The sequence below is a fragment of the Haematobia irritans genome, chromosome 5 (genome assembly GCF_050003625.1).
Source record: "Haematobia irritans isolate KBUSLIRL chromosome 5, ASM5000362v1, whole genome shotgun sequence".
NCBI lineage: Eukaryota > Metazoa > Arthropoda > Insecta > Diptera > Muscidae > Haematobia > Haematobia irritans.
The window spans coordinates 39681725-39706281 of record NC_134401.1 but is presented as its reverse complement, the minus strand read 5'-3'; the positions used below and the strand labels follow the sequence as shown (position 1 = coordinate 39706281).

The 24557-nt window shown below is 26.0% G+C and overlaps 1 protein-coding gene across 15 annotated transcripts in view; it reads left to right on the top strand.

The window, feature by feature from the left end:
• LOC142239111 (uncharacterized) overlaps positions 1–24557 on the top strand; it is an 85654-nt gene that overhangs the window by 22215 nt on the left and 38882 nt on the right. For 2 of the 15 annotated variants that reach the window (XM_075310887.1, XM_075310886.1), the window contains exon 1: positions 1571–1716. The exons of 1 other annotated variant lie outside the window; for it this stretch is intronic. Coding sequence is in view for 11 of the 14 variants with exons in the window: in XM_075310879.1 (XP_075166994.1) it covers positions 2136–2162; positions 23396–23570 (202 nt within the window). In the remaining 3 variants the exon portion in view is untranslated. Of the gene's footprint in view, positions 1–1566; positions 1725–1762; positions 2163–23142; positions 23571–24557 lie in introns of those variants that run through there. 12 more of the 15 variants (XM_075310879.1, XM_075310883.1, XM_075310874.1 and 9 more) reach the window with 12 other exon arrangements.

The window sequence follows — 24557 nt, the reverse complement described above, 5'->3', positions numbered from 1 at the left end:
TTCTATAGGAATAAACTTTTGACAAAATTTTCATTAGAATTAAACTTTTGACAAAATTTTCATTAGAATTAAAATGTAGACAAAATTTCCTATAGAAATAAATGTTGACAAAATTTTGAAATAAAATGTTGACAAAATTTTCTATAGAAATAAAACTTTGACAAAATTTTTATAGAAATAAAATTTTGACAACATTTCCATTAGAATTAAAATTTAGGCAAAATTTCCTATAGAAATAAAATTTTAACAAATTTTTCTATAGAAATAAAACTTTGACAAAATTGTCTATAGAAATAAAATTTTGACAAAATGTACTATAGAAATAAAATGTTGACAAAATTTTTATTAGAATTAAAATTTAGACAAAATTTCCTATAGAAATAAAATTTTGACAAAATTTTCTATAGAAATAAACTTTTGACAAAATTTTCATTAGAATTAAACTTTTGACAAAATTTTCATTAGAATTAAAATTTAGACAAAATTTCCTATAGAAATAAATGTTGAAAAAATTTTGAAATAAAATTTTGACAAAATTTTCTAGAGAACAAAAATTTTGACAAATTTTTCTATAGAAATAAAACTTTGACAAAATTGTCTATAGAAATACAATTTGGACAAAATTTTAGAAATAAAATTTTGACAAAATTTTTATAGAAATAAAATGTTGACAACATTTCCATTAGAATTAAAATTTAGACAAAATTTCCTATAGAAATAAAATTTTGACAAATTTTTCTACAGAAATAAAATTTTGACAATATTTACTATAGAAATAAAATGTTGACAAAATTTTGAAACAAAATTTTGACAAAATTATTATAGAAATAAAATTTTGACAACATTTTTATAGAAATACAATTTTGTCAAAATTTTCTAGAGAATAAAAATTTTGACAAAATTTTCTATAGAAATAAAATTTTGACAAAATTTTCTACAGAAATAAAATTTTGTCAAAATTTCCTAGAGAAATAAAATTTTGACAAATTTTTCTATAGAAATAAACTTTTGACCAAATTTTATATAGAAATAGAACTTTGACAAATTTTTCTATAGAAATAAAATTTTGACAAAATTTGCTATAGCAAGAACATTTTGATAGAAAAAATTGCAAAGCAAGACATTTTAGTTTGGTAGTTTTTTGTTAAAAATTTCTTAAAAATTTGGTAGATTATTTGCGACCGTATTTGAAATACTCCAGTGCTAACAGAACTGGGGCGATTATTTATTTATTTATTTCATATTTATATATATAACTAAATTACAACCATGAAGGGGTTAAGCTACGACATTAAGCTTTAGCGATTGTTAAAATAATAATATTTTTTCTAGTGTATGGGAATCTATTCATTCGAAATTTCGAAATTTCAATTTGCTGGCAAAACTTTCGAAGGAACCATATACAATATTGGACATAATGATCTTATTAATTTTCTTGAAAAATGCCTCTTCTGTTAATTGCGAATTGAGTTGACAAAAATTAATTTCTCTATACGCTAGCAAATGTCCACTCTCTTTGTAAAATTTTGTTAAGCAAAATTTTCAAACTAGTCAGTCAGATTTCAGAGGTCCGAACGTTCAAACCATCGAAAAAGAGACATAACGACGTGATCGATACGAGTAGATAAAGAACAACGCTAGTCCCAATCACAACAACAACAACAACAATTGAAAGAAAACGAAAACAAAAACAAATCTCATAAACTAAACACATATGTATGTATGTATGTATGAATACATATATGTGTATGTATATATTTAGATATAAAACAAAAGAAAACCGTGCTATTATTCTCAAAAGAAATTTCTTTAGAAAACGAAATTTATAAAAAAAAACATAAGCAACAAACGAACAAAAGCAACAAATAGTGTACCAATTATCCCAAAGTCTAAAACAATTGCATAAAATAACTAAGAGTGATTTGTAGCACGCGTTGTTAATTGCTTGGAAAACGAAAAAAGAAAGAAAAGAAAATTATTCACAACGCGCCTCACAACGTAACAAACGCAACTCTTCACAAACGGATTAGAAATATAATAACAGCCATTTCAATTGAGACTTCATGAATTACTACTACTCTGTATGTATTAGTGAGTGAGTTGTGTGCGGAGAGCAGTGTGAGAAACATAAAATCATGAATAACAACAGCTGTTCTAAACCGGTGAAATTGTGTTCAATATTTCTCTCTGTCTCTCTCTACTGCACTTATCCACACACACACGCACCCGCACGCACGTACGCATCCACCCAACCATCCACTAAGCAACTCAATAGCCAATTCACTAAAGAGCACATGCATGCTCCTTCTTCATTCATATGCATAAAAGGGCTGGAAATGATTTATAGCAATGTAGTGGAAGACGACCCGACTTGTATTCAATCCTAGTCTATAAATCCTATTTAGTCTTTAGTACTCCAAATAAACACATACACACACAGGCACAAAAAGTATGTATTTTTTTGTGAATGTCAGTTGGCGTTTCGTTTTTGTTTTTTTTTTGCTAAGGCTAGAATGAACTTTTTATTGCTCACTTGAACATAGAGGCGGGTCAAACAAACAGTTAGGCTTGTTAATGAGCAAATTGGAAGGTGTTTAAAGGCCAGTTTGTATGGATATAGAGTTTGTTGATTATTAATAAACTAAACTCTTGCCAAAAAATAGAAGGTGGCAGGTGTGATCGTTTGGCAGTTTGATTGCCGGTTCATTCAACTGGAATACGACTTGACACGATTCGTTTGTCTAATTGATCTCATTTAAAATAAATTAAAGTAAAATAAATAAAACAAATTAAAATAAAATAAAACCAAATTAAAATAATATAAATAACATACTTAGCTTCATTTATTTTGACAAGAAATCGCTTGTGTCAAGCAAGCAAAATTATTTTTTTTTAATTAAATCGAATAAATAAAATACATGCTTCTGGAAAACATTGAACAAATAAATAAATATCATTACCCCTCGTTAAGTTTAATTAAATTAAAAAAAAATAGAATACGATGAAAAATTTATCTGGGTAAAAAATGGGTACGTTAAGCAAGCAAAAATAATTTAAATTAAATTAAATACATAAAACTGGGAAAAAATTAATTAAATTAATAAATATTATTAAAAAGTTAAATTAAATTAAAAGAAATAAATAGAAACTTTTATCCGTGCAGAAAACTAGGAGGCAAAATTCACTTTAATTAATTAATTAATAATTTTATTTGGATTTTTATAAAATCAAAATAAAATAAATAAATTATTATACACGAATATGGAAAATATTAAATAAATATATTTTAAAATATATTAAAAATGAAGTTGAATGGAAATAAAATATACAGAAACATTTATTTAGACAATAGTTCGGTTGTGTCAAACAAGCAAAATTAATGTAAATTAGATTATTTTTAGTTAAATTCAAATAAATCTCTTTTGTCAAGACAAAAATAATTTAAATGAAATAAAATAAAAGAAAATAAAATAAAATAAAATAAAATAAAATAAAATGAAATAAAATAAAATAATATAAAATAAAATAAAAAAAAATAAAATAAAATTAAATTAAATAAAATACACCAATATAGAATTAATTAGGTAAATATTATTTACAGCGGCTAATTTTAATTAACTTAAATTGAAGAAAAATAAATAAAAAATGCAGAAACATTTGTTTGTTAAATTAAATTAAAATAAAATAAATAAACTAGAAACATTTATCTGGACAATAAAGCGGTTGTATCAAGAAAACTAAAATTAATTTAATCTGAGTTATATTTAATTAAATCTGAATAAAGTAAAATACATGAATCTGGAATAAATAAAAATAAATAAATTATAAAAAATCTTAAAAAGTGAAATTTTTGTAAAGTTAAGTGAAAATAAATAAAATAGGTAGAAACATTTAGTTGGACAATAAATCGGTTGCGCTAAGCAAGTAAAATTAAGTTAAATTAAAATTATTTGTAATTATATTAAAACAAATTAAATAAATAAATTTTAAAAAGTTAAAATAAACTAAAATAAATAAACCATACAGGAACATTTAATTGGGCAATTAATCGGATGAAATAAGAAAGCAAAATTAATTTAAATGAATTATTTTTAATTAAAACCAAATTTAATTAAATACATTAGTCTAGAATAAATTAAATAAAAAGTACTACAAAATTTGAAAGGGTTAAATTAAATTAAGCACACAAAATTAATTTGAATCAAATTGTTTTTAATTAAATCGAAATAAATCACTTTTCTCAAGACACAAATAATTTAAATTAAATTTCGTTAAAATAAATTAAATTAAATAATATTAAAAAAACGTGAATTTGAAGTATAATAAAGTAAAATAAATATAAATATAATACCTAGAATTCTTTATTTGAACATAAATCGCTAATTTAAATTAAATTATTTTTAATTAAATCGAAATAACTACATATAAGTAAATAAAATATACGAATCTAAAATAAATTAAATAAATACATATTAAAAGTAAAATTAAATTAAAATAAAATAAATGAATTAGTTTATTTTAATTAAATCAAAATAAATTAAATTAAATACATGAATTTGGAATAAATTAAAAAAAAAATAAATATTAAGAATTTAAGTTAATTAAAATAAAATAAAAAAATACGTGGAAGCATTTATCTCGATGATAAATGGTTTGGCACAAATAAATAATTTTTTTTTTAATTAAATCCAAAATAAATTAAGTTAAATAAAAATAAAATAATTCAAATTAGAGTAAATTTTATTACAAAATAGGAAGATAAATTATAATCATGCAATTTTCAGCATAAAAATATACATATTTTTTTTTTGAATTAAATCCAAAATAAATTAATTTAACTAAAAATAAAATAATTCAAACTAGAGTAAATTTTATTACAAAATAGGAAGATAAATTATAATCAGACAACATTTCCAACCATTTTAGCGAATAGAAATCCGAATAAAACTTTAATTTAAAAAAGGAAATAACAATATCGACCTCTCTTAATGTCCACATGTACATATACAATATGTACACCCCTGTGGATATGTCTATACATATGGTCTACGAAACGCATCTGTTCAAATTTATTTTTAAACATCTTGCTTTCGCGTATTTAAAATCATAAAAACAGAACACTCATACACACGTGTGCCCGAGACACTTACATTCTTTCAGCTTCTTCTTATTGCTGAATTTTTTGTTCTTGTTTCACTCTTCTATAAATGTTGTTGCAATCAAGGTCAAGGGCTTTGTCGTATTCATCCTCAAAGTCTAGGCATAACAAAAATAAAAACAAATCCGAAGCCAAAAGCCAAAAGATCTCAAACCTGAAAAGAAAAAGAGATACAAACAACAAGCAAAGGAAAACTAGCAACAAAAACAAAACTTTTCTTCACACGCACTCACACTGAGAGTGTCTATGTCTATTGGCCGTAAAAAAAGTCAAAATTAAGCTCTCTTTACATTTGTTCTTTGTCATCGTTGTATCAAGGTGTGCTCTTTTACTCTCCGATAAACAAACTTTAATGTGAGAGAGTCCATATTATTATATCAAGGGGTAACACATTTTCTTAAGAAAACTAGTTCTTAGATTTTTTGCTAATAATCAAAAATTGTTATCAGTTATGGGAAGACTAAGGCAAAATGCAAAATTTTCTAAGTCCCTACCTGTTTGTGTAAAATGCGTATAACTTTCCATTTTGAATGGAAATTTTTCATGTTGTGGATTTGTGGTAGACTGACCCATACATTAAATTGCCACACATTTGCTGCAGCTCACTTCAGTTGCCCCTTTGTAGAAGAGTCTTATCAAAATCAACAGCAACAATTTCTTTCGTAAACACACACTCTCACACACACACATGAACACTCTCACTGAAGAGGAAAACAATCAACAGCAATGGCTACAAATGATACTCAATGTGTTGATGATATTTGTTCATAGTGCTGTCATTATGTGTAGTGGCCATCGGCAATTTGCCATCATTTTTACTATACCCGATGACACAGTGGGTTCTATTTATAACCTGTGTCACACTCAGGGTATTACAAGTTAGTGCATGCGTTTGCAAACACCCACAAGGAGATGAGATAGACACATGACGTCTTTGGCAATAATGCTCAGAGCAGGCCCCTGAGTCGATATAAGCATGTCCGTCTGTCTTTGAACAACTTTTTTTTATCAAAGACTAGGTCGCAGGTTTATTCCCATCGAAGCACAAGTATGTGCTTTGGGTCACAATAGAACCCTATTGATTTTGGAAGCAATCAATTCAGATTTAGATATAGGCCCCTAATTTTTTTCGCATGATATGCATTTATATGGACCCATAAGCCAGAATTTTACCTGATTTGCTTTAAATTTTGTACAAGGAGTACAATTTATAGTATCAAAAAGTGTATCAAATTTGTTTGAAATTCGTTCAGATTTAGATATAGCTCCCGTATATATCATTCGCCCCATTTGCACACATATAGCCAAAGATATACTCTGTTTTAGGTGAAACTATGCACAGGAATTTGTACCCGAGTAGGTAAAAATTGGCCCAGACAAAATATCCTATAGCAAAGAAATTTGACAAAATTTTCTATAGAATTAAAGTTTTGATAAAATTTCCTTTAGAAATGACAAAAAAAATTTGACAATATTTTCTATAGAAAAGAAATTTTGACAAAATTTCTTTTAGTAAAAAAATATGACAAAATTTCGTATAGAAATGAAATTTTGACAAATTTCCTATAGAAATGAAATTTTGACAAAAATTCCTATGACAAAAAAATTAAAGCAAAAAACTTCCTATTGAAATGACAAAATTTCCTACAGCAACAAAATTTTTACAAAAAATTTCCATTAGCAAAGAAATTATGAAAAAATTTCCAATCGAAATTAAATTCCGTTAGCAAAGGAATTTTGACAAAAGTTCCTATAGCAAAGACATTTTGACTAAATTTTCTATAGCAGAGAAATTTTGACAAAATTTCCTATAGCAAAGAAAACATTTTGACAAAATTTTCTTTAGCAAAGAAATTTTGACAAAGTTTTCTACAGCAAAGAAAAGTTAAATTTCCTTTAGAAATGACAAAACAAGAAAAGAAATTTTGACAAAATTTCCTTTAGTAAAAAATATGACAAAATTTCTTCAGAAAATTTCGTATAGAAATGAAATTTTGACAAAATTTCCTATAGAAATGAAATTTTGACAAAAATTCCTATAGAAATGAAATTTTGACAAAAATTCCTATAGAAATGAAATTTTGACAAAAGTTCCTATTGAAATGACAACATTTCCTACAGAAACAACATTTTTATTAAATATCCATTAGCAAAGAAATTATGACAAAATTTCCAATCGAAATGAAATTTTAACAAAATTTCCTATAGTAAAGAAATTTTGACAAAACTTCCTTTAGCAAAGGAATTTTGACAAAAGTTCCTATAGCAAAGACGTTTTGACTAAATTTTCTATAGCAGAGAAATTTTGACAAAATTTCCTGTAGCAAAAAAAGATTTTGACAAAATTTCCTTTAGCAAAGAAATTTTGACAAAGTTTCCTACAGAAAAGAAAAGTTAACGAAATTTCCTATAGCACAAAAATTTTGTCAAAATTCTCTATAGCAAAGAAATCAAAACAAAAATTCATACAGAAATGAAATTTTGACAAATTTCCTATAGAAATGGAATTTTTTTTACAAAATTGCCTATAGCAAAAAAATTAATTAAAAAATTTAAATTTAAAAAACTTCCTATTGAAATTAAATTTTGACAAAATTTTCTACAGCAACAAAATTTGTATAAAAATTGCTTTAGCAACGAAATTATGACAAAATTTCCTATCGAAATGAAATTTTGACGAAATTTTCTATAGCAAGGACATGTCGACACAATTTCCTATAGAAATGACATTTGTGATCAAATTTCCTATAGCAAAGAAATTTTGTAAAATTTCCTATAGCAAAGAAATTTTGTAAAATTTCCTTTAGCAAAGAAATTTTGTAAAAATTTCCATTAGCAAAGGAATTTTGACAAAATTCTATATAGCAAAAAATTTGCTACAGCAAAGAAATATTGACGAAATTTCATATAGCAAAGAATTTTTGACAAAATTCGTTATAGCAAACAAATTATGACAAAATTTCCTTAAACAAAGAAATTATGACAAAATTCTGAATAGCAAACAAATTATGACAAAAATTCGTGTAGCAAAAAAATTATGACAAAAATTCTTATCGAAATGAAATTTTGACAAAATTTCCTGTAGATATGAAAAAGTAGTGAAAATGTTCTTTTTGGATCCGGAAGTGGTGCAAAATTGGCGCAGAAGCGATGATTTTAACATGGGCTTGTCATAGGACGGATGTCCACCATGTGAACATCCGTTGCACTGAATTGTCATCACTTCTTAAGGTGTGATGCGAATCCAGTGATTTGGATGTGAATAAAGAAATTTTATGATATTTTGACGAATAAATAATTTTTATTTTTTTATAATTTTTAATGCATTATGAGTACAACGCTTGTCTGGAACGTTTGACATCAAATATTTTTAAAAATTCGCAATTTTTCTAGAAAGGATTTATAATTTTTTCCGCAAAATTTAAATAATTTATTAATTTTATTATTATTAATTTTTAATCCGTTTTTAACCCCTTTGAAACAATAAAATTTTAAATTTCTAATTAAAAATATGAATAAAACGAGTTATAAAAAATTGACTCAAACGAACTTCCTGTGCCGTTAAAATAAAGAACATCTTTGGGAGGACATTTCTGGAAGTGCTTTCAAAGTTGTGCCGTAAGAAGAACTTCCAAATTTTATTGCTGGGTGTGTTAAAATTTCTTATAATTATGAAATTATCACAAAATTTCCTATAGCACAGGAATTTTGACGAAATTTTTCATATCAAAGACATTTTTACAAAATTTCTTATAGTAATGAAATTTTGACAAATTTTACTATAGCAAAGAAATTTTGACAAAATTTTCTGTAGCAAAGAAATTTTTGACTGAATTTTCTTTAGCAAGGAAATTTTGAAGAAATTTCATATAGCACAGATGTTCTGACAAAATTTCCTAAGCAAAGAAATTTAAAAGAAAAAATTCCTACAACATATAAATGTTGACGAAATTTTCTATAGCAAGGACATTTTAACAAAATTTCCTATAGCAATGAAATTTTGAAAAAAATTCTTTTAACAAAGAAATTTTTAGAAAAATATCTTATAGCAAAGAAATTTTGACAAAATTTTCTATAGCAAAGAATTTTTAGCAAAATTTCTTATAGCAAAGACATTTTTACAAAAATTCTTAAAGCATCGAAAGTTTGACAAACCCTCTATAGAAATGAAATTTTGGTAAAATTTCCTAAAGAAAATAAATTTTGAGAGAATTTTCTAAAGGACTAAAATTTGTAGAAAATTTTCTTCCACAAATAAATTATGACCATCGAAATTAAATTTGACAAAATTTCCTATAGCAATGAAATTTTGAAAAATTTCCCTTAAAAAAGAAATTTTAACAAAATTTCTATAGCAAAGAAATTTTGACAAAATTTTCTATAGCAAAGAAATTTTTGACGGAATTTTCTTTAGCATGGACATTTTGACGAAATTTCATAAAGCACAGACGTTTTGACAAAATTTCCTAAGCAAAGAAATTTTTAAAAAAATTTCCTGCAACAAATAAATGTTGACGAAATTTTCTATAGCAAGGACATTTTAACAAAATTTCCTATAGCAATGAAATTTTGAAAAAATTTATTTTATAAAAAAATTTTAACAAAATATCTTATAGCAAAGAAATTTTGACAAAATTTTCTATAGCAAAGAATTTTTAGCAAAATTTCTTATAGCAAAGAAATTTTTACAAAACTTCTTAAAGCATCGAAAGTTTGACAAACCCCCTATAGAAATGAAATTTTGGTAAAATTTCCTAAAGAAAAGAAATTTTGACAGAATTTTCTAAAGGACTAAAATTTTTAGAAAATTTTCTTCCGCAAATAAATTATGACCATCGAAATGAAATTTTGAAAAATTGCCTTTAACAAAGAAATTTTGACAAAATTTCTATAGCAAAGAAATTTTGAAAAAATTTTCTGTAGCAAATAATTTTTAGCAAAAATTTTTATAGCAAAGAAATTTTTACAAAACTTCTTAAAGCATCGAAAATTTGACAAACCCTCTATAGAAATGAAATTTTGGTAAAATTTCCCAAAGAAAAGAAATTTTGACAGAATTTTCTAAAGGACTAAAATTTTTAGAAAATTTTCTTCACCATCGAAATGAAATTTTGACAAAATTTCCTATAGAAATCAAATGTTTGATAAAATTTCTTATAGCAAAGTTATTTTGACTAAATTTCTTATAGAAATTATATATTGAGAATATTTCCAATATAAGCGAAATTATGACAAAATATCCTATAGCAAAGAAATGTTGAAAATATATCCATTAGAAATGAAATTTTGACAAACTTTCCTATAGATATGAAATATTGAAAAAAAAAAATCCTATAGAAATAAAATCGGTTCAGATTAAAATATAGCTCTTATACATATCTGGGACTTCTTCAAATATAATTCCACAATTGATTAAAAACAAAGAATATGTAATGTTACTCTTCTCGTAAAATGTATGAGTTTTAATACAAGTCAGAACAGGTTCATATGTAGCAGATATCAAGAACACGGACTTTATTTACTATGTTCCTTCTAACTTTCGTAAATTTTTGCTCAATGAATTAGTCTCTCTATTTCACTAAAGCCAATGTAATTTTATTTTAGTTCATGGAATTATTATGGTTGGAGAAAGTTTCCTTTACTCTAATAATTTTTTGCGTACGTTAGTTAAATGAACTAAAAAACGAGGAAAAATTATACAAAAATTAAGTATAACGATTTATTACTAAATTCGTACATTTCACAAGATAGTTCATTATTACTTTAAATTTGTAGATTTTACTACAAATACGTCCATCATGAACTTCCTATGTCACTAATGGCATTCTTGCAATGTTTAACTCCGACTTTTTCCTTCAAACTACAAAATTTTCTTAAACAAGTGAAAAAAATTATTTATGTCTAATAAATTTTCTTAAATTTGTCGAAAAATATTTACTTATTTTTGTGATATCGGCATAATGCCAGCATTTGTAATACTGTTTGGTTAAAATTTTCTAAAAATATTAAAAATTTTCTAAAATTTACCAAAACTTTTCTTCTTGGTGGGTTCACTGTTTTTTTCCAGTGTATCTATACTCCAAAATGTTTTATGTGACTCAATAAATAAAATCAATTCCCCGTATACATTCCAAAAATTCCCCCCATTGTGATTTTTACTATCAATTGATATTTAGCCAAAGTGTATAATGTACGATGACGTAGAACCATAGTATACTTATCTCAAATGTGCTATGATTTGTTGTGTGTGTGTGCGAATGCTTAGGCTTTTGCTATGACAACAAGTCTAACGGTATATACGATCTCATAAATCACATATCCATCCATTTGTGAGAGGGCGGCTAGCAAGCCCAAGAGATAGCCAGCCAGCCAGATAGACAGACATACACAAATTTGCTGATAGTTATCGCATTATTTATTTATGTACGCAACTATGTTGGGATAAATTGTGAGATGTGCGAGACTGGGAGAGAGAGAGAAAAAGAGCTAAAAAGAAACTTTGGGGTTTAGTGTGATTTTCAATGGATTAATGTTTGTTGTGGATATACAAAAGTATTTAGGTCTATTAAAAACAGCTTAGCTGTGATACAAACAAATGAGAAAGAAATATTTACATTTTTTTGCTTTTGTTTTTTCTCATGCCAACAAATAGAAATTATCTCGTCTCTTATTTACATGTCGTAATTTAAATGACATTAGCCTATTAAACAACCATTCAGACAGACAATCCACTCAGCCAACCAGCAAACCTAGCCAACCAACAGACTATGCAACCACATTCTCAAACTTGTTGATTTTTAGGCAATCATTCACCCCAAAACAAAAAGTAATGAACATATAATAGAAATTGTATTTGCAAAAAGAAATGAGGGGGAGAAAATGAAGCTCATTTGCTATGAAGCAATTTGCAAAAATATTAAGTGAATATTTTCTAAACTATTTTAACTTTTCATGATTACATTTTGTGGTCCCTTTTTTTAGAATGTTTTTTTTTCGCCAAAAAGACACATTTTCTATTTCTATTTAAATTTATAGATACCCTTGATATCGTTTTGCCACCCCGTTATTGAGCTAATATTCTATTAATATTGACGTCATGATGTGTGACAACGATTGTTATAATTTAAAAGTATAATTATAGGTTCTCATAGTCCAAGGTGGTTGTTTTAATTCTATTTTTAATCATATATTGATTTGTGGGTTTCTCTTCTATGTGGTTTAAAGTGTTGGAAGGATATATGAACAAAAAAACCAGTCAAGCGATTAATTTTATACATGACTACTAAAATTGACCACGGTGACGTATCACAGTTATGAGTAATTTTTCAGTCATATTACGTATACGTACCAATGGTATTTTAATGTATTCATATTAACTAAAATCAGTAAGCAATAACATACAAAGAGTAAAAATAAAATTTCCTTCAAAATTTGTACTAAACCAAGATGAGCTTATTTTCAAAGAAATTTTAGAAACAATGATTTTTTTAGAAAATTGCTTAAAGAAACGATAACAAATTTCATCTGGAAATAAAATTTTGACAAAATTTTCTATAGAAATGAAATTTTGATAAAAAAAAAAAAATCCTACAGCACCGAAAGTTTCCTATAGCATTTTTGATAAGATATCCTATAGCAAAAGAATTTTAATAAAATTTCCTATAGCAAAGAAATTTTGATAAAGTATGCCATTGCAAACAAATATTGACAACATTTCCTAAAGCAAAGAAAATTATATAACATTTCATATACCAATACAATTTTGACAAAATTTATTTCATTATATTTTCATTTCATTTTATTGAGTACCTACACAACAAGATGAAAATCTTATAATTACAGTGCAGGATTATAAATGTTAAAACATCTCCGACTTATAATAAGTATATACAATAATTAAAATTTAAAGAAAAAAACTTAAAAATTTAAATAAATAAAAAATTAATATTAATAAGTTATTAAAGAAAAAATGAAGAAAATTACTTTTAATATTCAAATCCATTGCATTCTTGATGATTGAAGTTGTGAGTCAATATTATATACTACAAGCAAAATTTTAATATTAAATATTCTAATAGTGAAATAAATTTTGAATACTTTATAGAAATAAAATGTAGATAAAATTTGCTATAGCAAAGATATTTCCACAAAATTTCCCATAGCAAAAACTTTCAACTAAATTTCCCTAAAGCAAAAACAGTTTGAAAAATGTTTCTATAGCAACGAAGTCTTGATAAAATTTCCTATCAAAATGAAATTTTGACCAAATTTCCCATAGAAATGAAATTTTGACAAAATTTCCTATAGAAATGAAATTTTGACAAAATTTCCTATAGAAATGAAATTTTGACAAAATTTCCTATAGAAATGAAATTTTAACAAAATTCCCTATAGAAATGAAATTTTAACAAAATTTCCCATAGCAAAGATTTCGTGGTAAAAGTTTCTCTGGCAAAGAAATTTTAATAGAATTCCTATAGAACTGAAATTTTGAAAAAAATCCTATTGAAATGAAATTTTGAAAAAAATCCTAATGAAATGAAATTTTAACAAAATTTCCCATAGAAATTAAATTTTAACAAAATTTCCTATGGAAATGAAATTTTGACAAAATTTCTTTTCAAAATGAAATTTTAACAAAATTTCCTATAGAAATGAAATTTTAACAAAATTTCCTATAGAAATGAAATTTTGACAAAATTTCCTATAGAAATGACATTTTAACAAAATTTCCTATAGAAATGAAATTTTAACAAAATTTCCTATATAAATGAAAATTTGAAAAAAATTCCTATAGAAATGAAATTTTAACAAAATTTCCTATAGAAATAAAATTTTTTAAAAAATTCCTATAGAGATGAAATTTTGACAAAATTTCCTATAGAAATAAAATTTTGACAAAATTTCCTATAGAAATGAAATTTTAACAAAATTTCCTATAGAAACGAAATTTTGACAAAATTTCCTATAGAAATAAAATTTTTAAAAAAATTCCTATGGAGATGAAATTTTGACAAAATTTCCTATAGAAATGAAATTGTGAAAAAATTCCCTATAGAAATGAAATTTTGACAAAATTTCTTTTCAAAATTAAATTTTAACAAAATTTCCTATAGAAATGAAATTTTAACAAAATTTCCTATAGAAATGAAATTTTGACAAAATTTCTATAGAAATGAAATTTTAACAAAATTTCTTATAGAAATGAAATTTTGATAAAATTTCCTATAGAAATGAAATTTTAACAAAATTTCCTATAGAAATGAAATTTTGACAAAATTTCCTATAGAAATGAAATTTTAACAAAATTTCCTATAGAAATGTAATTTTAACAAAATTTCCTATAGAAATGAAATTTTGACAAAATTTCCTATAGAAATGAAATTTTAACAAAATTTCCTATAGAAATGAAATTTTGATAAAATTTCTTATAGAAATGAAATTTTGACAAAATTTCCTATAGAAATGAAATTTTAACAAAATTTCCTAAAGCAAAGAAATTTTGATAGAATTCCTATAGAAATGAAATTTTGAAAAAATTTCCTATAGAAATGATATTTTGTCAAAATTTCCTATAGAAATGAAATTTTAACAAAATTTCCTATAGAAACGAAATTTTAACAAAATTTCCTATAGAAATTACATTTTGACAACATTTCCTATAGAAATGAAATTTTGACAAAATTTCTTTTCAAAATTAAATTTTAACTAAATTTCATATCAAAGATATTTCGACAAAAACTTCCCATAGCAAAGAAATCCTAAAGCAAAGAAATTTCTATAAAAGATTCTATGGCATAGAAGTTTTAATAAAATTTCCTATATTAATGAAATTTTGACAAAATTTCGTATAGAAAAGAAATTTTGACAAAATTTTCCATAAAAATGACTTTTGACCACATTTTTTATAGCAAGAACTATTGACAAACATTAGCTATAGCAAAGATATTTTGACAGAATTTCCCATAGCAATAAAATTTTGACAAAATTTCCGATAGCAACGATGTCATGGTAAAAGTTTCGCTAGCAAAGAATTTGTAACAAAATTTCCTATAGAAATGAAATTGTTGTTGTTTTTTTATTTCAGCTTAAAACCATACATTGACTAAACTACAAGAGTAGCTTAACCAACAGAGGAAAAGAATGTTTGTCAAATTTATTTGGGCAAAGCCCTATAGACTGCAAGATGGTTGGATGGACGCACGTTTCGGAATTACCACATTCCTCATCAGCATCCTCTACTTGCAGCAAAACTATCAACCAATTATCAGAATAAATTCAGGCAGTTTATTAAACCCAACAAAAACCACACTTGAACCCTCCGAAAAAAGGTTTTACATTGATAGCCGGCTTATGCCGAAATAAATTCGAAACAAACATATCTCTTTTCCTATGCCACTGTCAAATCATCGATTTGAATTCACATGGCTGGGTTTATTTTGAGCGTGCCTCCTCTTCTTTTTCCATTTGTTTTGTTTTGTTATTGTTGGTTTTGTTCTTTAAGCATTGTTGTTGTTTTTTTATTTCAGCTTAAAACCATACATTGACTAAACTACAAGAGTAGCTTAACCAACAGAGGAAAAGAATGTTTGTCAAATAAATTTGACAAAACAAATAAATTTGACAAACATTCTTTTCCTCTGTTGGTTAAGCTACTCTTGTAGTTTAGTCAATGTATGGTTTTAAGCTGAAATAAAAAAACAACAACAATGCTTAAAGAACAAAACCAACAATAACAAAACAAAACAAATGGAAAAAGAAGAGGAGGCACGCTCAAAATAAACCCAGCCATGTGAATTCAAATCGATGATTTGACAGTGGCATAGGAAAAGAGATATGTTTGTTTCGAATTTATTTGGCATAAGCCGGCTATCAATGTAAAACCTTTTTTCGGAGGGTTCAAGTGTGGTTTTTGTTGGGTTTAATAAACTGCCTGAATTTATTCTGATAATTGGTTGATAGTTTTGCTGCAAGTAGAGGATGCTGATGAGGAATGTGGTAATTCCGAAACGTGCGTCCATCCAACCATCTTGCAGTCTATAGGGCTTTGCCCAAATAAATTTGACAAACATTCTTTTCCTCTGTTGGTTAAGCTATTCTTGTAGTTTAGTCAATGTATGGTTTTAAGCTGAAATAAAAAAACAACAACAATGCTTAAAGAACAAAATCAACAATAACAAAACAAAACAAATGGAAATGAAATTTTGACAAAATTTCTTTTCAAAATGAAATTTTAACAAAATTTCCTACAGAAATGAAATTTTAACAAAATTTCCTATAGAAATGAAATTTTGACAAAATTTCTTTTCAAAATGAAATTATTAAAACTTTTTTATAGAAAATTCTTATAAAATTTCATATCAAAGATATTTCGACAAAAATTTCCCATAGCAAAGGAATTTCGATACAAGTTTCTATAGCACAGAAGTTTTGATAAAATTTTCTATATAAATGAATTTTTGTAGAAATTTCCTATACACTCAAAAAAAGTGAAAGTCGATTTAACTCACTTTTAGGTCAAGGAATTATTACATTTTAAAAAAGTTCCCATGACTTTAATATTTTTTGCGTACGTTAGTTAAATCAACTAAAACAGAGGAAACAAGTAAGGAAAGTCTAAAGTCGGGCGGGGCCGACTATATTATACCCTGCACCACTTTGTAGATCTAAATTTTCGATACCATATCACATCCGTCAAATGTGTTGGGTGCTATATATAAAGGTTTGTCCCAAATACATACATTTAAATATCACTCGATTTGGCCAGAATTTGATAGACTTTTAAAAAATCTATAGACTCAAAATTTAAGTTGGCTAATGCACTGTATGAGAAGTTTAGGAAAATTAGAGTCAGTTTTACAACTTTTCGACTAAGCAGTGGCGATATAACAAGGAAAATGTTGGTATTTTAACCATTTTTGTCGAAATCAGGAAAACATATATATGGGAGCTATATCTAAATCTGAACCGATTTCAATTAAATTTGGCACACATGACTATATTACTAATTGTACTCCTAGTGCCAAATTTCAACCAAATTGGGCCAAAACTCTGGCTTCTGGGGCCATATAAGTCCATATCGGGCGAAAAATATATATGGAAGCTATATCTAAATCTGACAGACGGACAGACGGACATGGTTATATCGACTCAGGGACCCACCCTGAGCATTATTGCCAAAGACACCGTGTATCTATCTCGTCTCCTTCTGGGTGTTACAAACATATGCACTAACTTATAATACCCTGTTCCACAGTGTGGCGCAGGGTATAAAAATTATACACAAATGATGCAAAACGATTAACTAAAATCGTGTCTCCCACAAAATAGTTCAGAATTTCTTAAAATTTGTAATTTTTACCAATAATGCGACCATCTTGAACTTTTTATGGCACTAAAGACATCACGCAGAGAAGGAATATGATCACCTCAAACATATTTCAAGAGCAAAATGTTATTTTTGTATGGTGACCATGTAACATGTTTGTCACTAAAATGTTATTTTCTCGTCCAATATAACCTGCTTGCCGAAATCAGATACATGATTTCTGAGAAAACAACATGGTTGCGAAAACCATGTTACATGGTCACCATCCAAAAATAACATTTTGCTCTTAAAACATGTTTGAGGTGATCATATTCCTTCAAACTATAAAATTTTCTTTAACAAGTGAAAAAAATAATTATGTCTAATAAATTTTCTTGAATTTTCTGTGTAAAAATATTTACTTATTTTTGTGATATCGGCGTGATGTCAGCGGTTGTAATACTGATTAGTTAAAATTTTCTAAAAATAATCGACATTTTCTAAAATTAAACAAAACTGTTTTTTCAGTGTAGATATGAAATTTTTACATAATCATTATTATTGTTTTAATTTCAGCTTGAAACCAACTTGTAGAGTAGCTTAACAAACAAATTTTGCAAAATTACAAGAGTGCATATAGAAATGAAATTTTGACAAATTGTTTTTTTAGAGAAATGAAGTTTTGACAAAGTTTCCTAATACAAAAATTTTCCATATTGGTAGTAATAAAATGTTGAGAAAAATTTCTTAAAACTAAGCTTAGCTTGGCAAATATTTTGAAAAGAATCCAATGGCGTTTGTTATGAAATTAAACTTCTAGTAAAACTTATAACAATTGATTAAGAAATTGTTTTTTTTTCTCATAAGCAAACCAAAAACCATAAACATATTGTTATATCCACATAAAAATGTCATCATTTGCCAAATGCAAGGAATTTTCGTTATTTTTTTGTTTGTTTGTGTTTCGGAAGAATAAATAGGAAAATAGAAAAATGTTTATTAGCCATAATAGTAAAACAATAACAATATTTTGTTGTTTAACAAGACAAGAAAGCAATTTCTCTAGAGTTCGTTCTGCACCTTCTTTCTCTTTTCAGTTCACATGTGAGCACAATAGTTTTGCTTTCAGGAAGTCATAGCATTTAACAAAACTAGTTTTACTTGTTAAATTTCTCCATAGCACGCACTATATGGCCAACACGTAAATTACAAATCCTTTAAGACAAATAAAAGTTAATGGATCCTTCCACACAATCAAGGCATTGCTGATTGCATGAATATAATTGGCCTTTTCAATATTGTGGGGTTGTTGGAATTTTCTGTAAATAGAAATGGAACAATCATTAGACACACACTTATATAAATGTTGTGCTGTATCCAATATTAATTTGTATTATGAAAATTTCTTTTCAATACGTAATGAATAAATGATGTGCCGGTAGATGATGGTAATGTCCTTGATATGAAAATAACCTGATATTAATGGGAATTATGTTGATTAGATTTTCAATCGCAAAGCAATTTGCTAATACAAGCATGAAATTAATAACATTCATTGAAGGAACAAAAATATTTTGTATAGGTAAATTTGTAAAAATTTAATTTCTATAGGAAATTTTTTTTCAAAATTTCATTTCTCTAGGGAATTTTTTCAAAATTTCGTTTCTATAGGAATTTTTTCAAAATTTCGTTTCTATAGGAATTTTTGTCAAAATTTCATTTCTCTAGGAAATTTTTGTCAAAATTTGCAAAAAAAAAATCGTTTCTATAGGAAATTTTGTCAAAATTTCCAAAAACAAAATTATTTCTATAGGAAATTGTGTCAAAATTTCTTGGCACTAGAAAATTTTGTCAAATTTATAGTGCTATAGCAGTTGTGGTCAAAATTTCTTGTCTACAGGGAATGTTTTCAAAATTTCATTTCTATGTTAAATTTTGTCCAAATTTCTGTGCCATAGTAATTTTTTTAAAATTTCTTTGCTATAGAAAACTTTGTCAAAATTTCTTTGCTATAGAAAACTTTGTCAAAATTTCTTTGCTATAGAAAATTTTGTCAAAATTACACTTCTATAGGAAATTTTATCAAAACTGCATTTCCATAGGACATTTTGTCAAAATTTCTTGGCAAGAAAAATTTTATCAAAATTTGTTTGCTATAGCAAGTTCAAAATTTCATTTCTATAGGAAATTTTGTCAAAATTTCATTTCGATAAGAAATTTTGGCAAAATTTCATTTCATTCAAGAAATTTTCTTTAAACATTATTTCTAAAAGAAATTTTCTAAAAATTTCAATTCCAAAGGAATTTCTAAAAAATTTTTTCTCTGTCAAAATTTCTTAAATTTTGCCAGGTTTCATTTGTTAAAATTTCTTTGCTATAGAAAATTGTGTCAAAATTTCACTTCTATAGGAAATTTTGTCAAAATTACACTTCTATAGGAAATTTTATCAAAACTGCATTTCCATAGGAAATTTTGTCAAAATTTCATTTCTATAGGAAATTTTGTCAAAATTTCATTTCATTCAAGAAATTTTCTTTAAACATTATTTCTAAAAGAAATTTTCTGAAAATTTCAATTCCAAAGGAATTTCTAAAAAATTTTTTCTCTGTCAAAATTTCTTAAATTTTGCCAGGTTTCATTTGTTAAAATTTCTTTGCTATAGAAAATTGTGTCAAAATTTCACTTCTATAGGAAATTTTGTCAAAATTACACTTCTATAGGAAATTTTATCAAAACTGCATTTCCATAGGACATTTTGTCAAAATTTCTTTGCAAGAAAAATTTTATCAAAATTTGTTTGCTATAGCAAGTTCAAAATTTCATTTCAATAGGAAATTTTGTCAAAATTTCATTTCGATAAGAAATTTTGGCAAAATTTCATTTCATTCAAGAAATTTTCTTTAAACATTATTTCTAAAAGAAATTTTCTGAAAATTTCAATTCCAAAGGAATTTCTAAAAAAATTTTTCTCTGTCAAAATTTCTTAAATTTTGCCAGGTTTCATTTGTTAAAATTTCTTTGCTATAGAAAATTGTGTCAAAATTTCACTTCTATAGGAAATTTTGTCAAAATTACACTTCTATAGGAAATTTTATCAAAACTGCATTTCCATAGGAAATTTTGTCAAAATTTCACTTCTATAGGAAATTTTGTCAAAATTTCATTTCATTCAAGAAATTTTCTTTAAACATTATTTCTAAAAGAAATTTTCTGAAAATTTCAATTCCAAAGGAATTTCTAAAAAATTTTTTCTCTGTCAAAATTTCTTAAATTTTACCAGGTTTTATATGTCAAAATTTCTTTGCTATAGAAAATTTTGTCAAAATTTCACTTCTATGGCAAAATTTGTCAAAATTACACTTCTATAGGAAATTTTATCAAAACTGCATTTCCATAGGACATTTTGTCAAAATTTCTTTGCAAGAAAAATTTTATCAAAATTTGTTTGCTATTGCAAGTTCAAAATTTCACGTCTATAGGAAATTTTGTCAAAATTTCATTTCTATAAGAAATTTTGGCAAAATTTCATTTCATTCAAGAAATTTTCTTTAAACATTATTTCTAAAAGAAATTTTCTGAAAATTTCAATTCCAAAGGAATTTCTAAAAAATTTTTTCTCTGTCAAAATTTCTTAAATTTTGCCAGGTTTCATTTGTCAAAATTTCTTTGCTATAGAAAATTTTGTCAAAATTTCACTTCTATAGGAAATTTTGTCAAAATTACACTTCTATAGGAAATTTTATCAAATCTGCATTTCCATGGGACATTTTGTCAAAATTTTTTTGCAAGAAAAATTTTATCAAAATTTGTATGCTATAGCAAGTTCAAAATTTCATTTCTATAGGAAATTTTGTCAAAATTTCATTTCGATAAGAAATTTTGGCAAAATTTCATTTCATTCAAGAAATTTTCTTTAAACATTATTTCTAAAAGAAATATTCTGAAAATTTCAATTCCAAAGGAATTTCTAAAAAATTTTTTCTCTGTCAAAATTTCTTAAATTTTGCCAGGTTTCATTTGTTAAAATTTCTTTGCTATAGAAAATTGTGTCAAAATTTCACTTCTATAGGAAATTTTGTCAAAATTACACTTCTATAGGAAATTTTATCAAAACTGCATTTCCATAGGAAATTTTGTCAAAATTTCACTTCTATAGGAAATTTTGTCAAAATTTCATTTCATTCAAGAAATTTTCTTTAAACATTATTTCTAAAAGAAATTTTCTGAAAATTTCAATTCCAAAGGAATTTCTAAAAAATTTTTTCTCTGTCAAAATTTCTTAAATTTTGCCAGGTTTCATTTGTCAAAATTTCTTTGCTATAGAAAATTTTGTCAAAATTTCACTTCTATAGGAAATTTTGTCAAAATTACACTTCTATAGGAAATTTTATCAAATCTGCATTTCCATGGGACATTTTGTCAAAATTTTTTTGCAAGAAAAATTTTATCAAAATTTGTTTGCTATAGCAAATTCAAAATTGTTAAAATTTCTTTGCTATAGAAAATTGTGTCAAAATTTCACTTCTATAGGAAATTTTGTCAAAATTACACTTCTATAGGAAATTTTATCAAAACTGCATTTCCATAGGAAATTTTGTCAAAATTTCACTTCTATAGGAAATTTTGTCAAAATTTCATTTCATTCAAGAAATTTTCTTTAAACATTATTTCTAAAAGAAATTTTCTGAAAATTTCAATTCCAAAGGAATTTCTAAAAAATTTTTTCTCTGTCAAAATTTCTTAAATTTTGCCAGGTTTCATTTGTCAAAATTTCTTTGCTATAGAAAATTTTGTCAAAATTTCACTTCTATAGGAAATTTTGTCAAAATTACACTTCTATAGGAATTTTTATCAAATCTGCATTTCCATGGGACATTTTGTCAAAATTTTTTTGCAAGAAAAATTTTATCAAAATTTGTTTGCTATAGCAAATTCAAAATTTCATTTCTATAGGAAATTTTGTCAAAATTTCATTTCGATAAGAAATTTTGGCAAAATTTCATTTCATTCAAGAAATTTTCTTTAAACATTATTTCTAAAAGAAATTTTCTGAAAATTTCAATTCCAAAGGAATTTCTAAAAAAAATTTTTCTCTGTCAAAATTTCTTAAATTTTGCCAGGTTTCATTTCCATAAAGAGATTTTGTATTCGAATTTTTTTTTGTATACGCAGATTATGATTTTTTTGATTATTCCAAAAACAAAATACAAATTTCAGTGGCGATATTTATTCGCATTGTCTCTCATTTGTTTGTTTGTCAAAAGTAATAAATTCAATCAAAAAACCTCAAAACCCTTATCCAAATATAAGCGCTTAAAATACCATTACTGTTAAGTTAACTTCAAGTAGGCGTGCATAGCGGATATTCATAATTTCCGGTTTCCGGTAAAGTGTACGATAAATGGCTAGAGGCCTTTTTTTGAAGTCTCACGGATATTTAGGCAAACAAAAAACGAAACACTCTGTAATAACTGTTGCATGTTACTTTTGCTCGTAAATTTGCTAAACAAAACTCTGTTTTTAAGCTTTAAAGTGCCTTGAAGAAATACCTCGGAAGACATACAACAAAAAGTGAAGAACATAAACAAACATACAATGTAATTGGACTTCATGAAAAAAAAGAATAACAAAAATAGAAAAATTGTGAACAAAACAGCAAACACCCTTTCCCTTTAGATAGAATCACCTCTTTTTCCTGCACAAAATAAAAATTGTATACAAACCAACAAATACCTGTCCACCACCACCACCACCCGTCTCCACTCCACAGAGTCTAGTCAATATAGTGAAGCTTAGTGTGCTTCTGGCAGTCGTCATCAGTCAAAGGCCATTCATTGCATCCATTGTCGTTTTACGAAAACTCAAGAGAACAAACAAACAAACAAAAAAATAATAATAATCCAAAATCATGAATTTAATGTTTCGCAAGAATTTTCGTGAGGGTGCCAGCGGAAAAACCGGTGGTGGCGGTAGTAAGCTACAATCGAAAGCCAACCGTACCAAGCGTTCGCGTGATATGGGCCTCACATCGCAACCCGAGGAAATCCACTATAGGACACATCTGTTTTTTGCACCCAATCGTCCGGGTTATGATGTGGGCGAAGGTAGGCGCTCACTCTAAACACATACAGAAAAAACATTCGAAAAATAATTTCTCTCACAATCACATTACAAACAAAAAACATAAACATTCCAAAACAAAATAAAAAACATCACAAATGTTTACACTAACACTAACACTTATATACAATGGAGTCACAACAAATCACATCAATGTCACAACACGTGCAATGTATGTACGTATGTGTGTATGTCTGTATGATAATCACTCATACGTACTTATGAAGACAATAACACATCAAATCTCTTACTCTATCTCTCTCACTCTCTCACTTTCTCCCACTCTATCTATTTGACATGCTATGTACAGGCTGTCACACACAAATTGAAAATAATAGTAATAATAAATGGCTAACACAATAACAACAACAAATGAAACGTATACATGACAAATTCATGGATGTCCATGGAGGGATATCCTCATGTGAGTAAGTGCATGTTAATGACAATTTTACAACATTTCCTTGATTGTTAATATTTTTTTATAATAATAACTGATAGCGATTTGACTGTCAGGGCGTTTTTTACATTTTATATATATATTTTTAGAGAGGACACCCTATTAATATAAACACTTGGATATACTTTTCATTTCCTTGAAAAAACGTTTTGTACACTGAAAAAAATTTTTTTTGTGCTCAATCACGAAATTAATTGGTTCAATTAATTTTTAATTGAAATTTCTTCAAGCACAGAAATGATAGAATCTATCACCAACATCAATAAAGAAATCACTCGATCAAATTAGGAAATTAATTTAATTGAGCCAATAATATTTTTATTGTTTAGAAAAATACTAAATTCAATTAAAATTTTATTTGGAAATATTATTTTTATGATAATTTTTCGCTTAGACATTGAATTACAAATTTATTTTACCTACCACCATATGATGGTAAAGGGGGTATAATAAGTTCGCTTTTTCGTTCGTAACACATAGTACTATCGATTTCCCACTATATAAAGTAAAA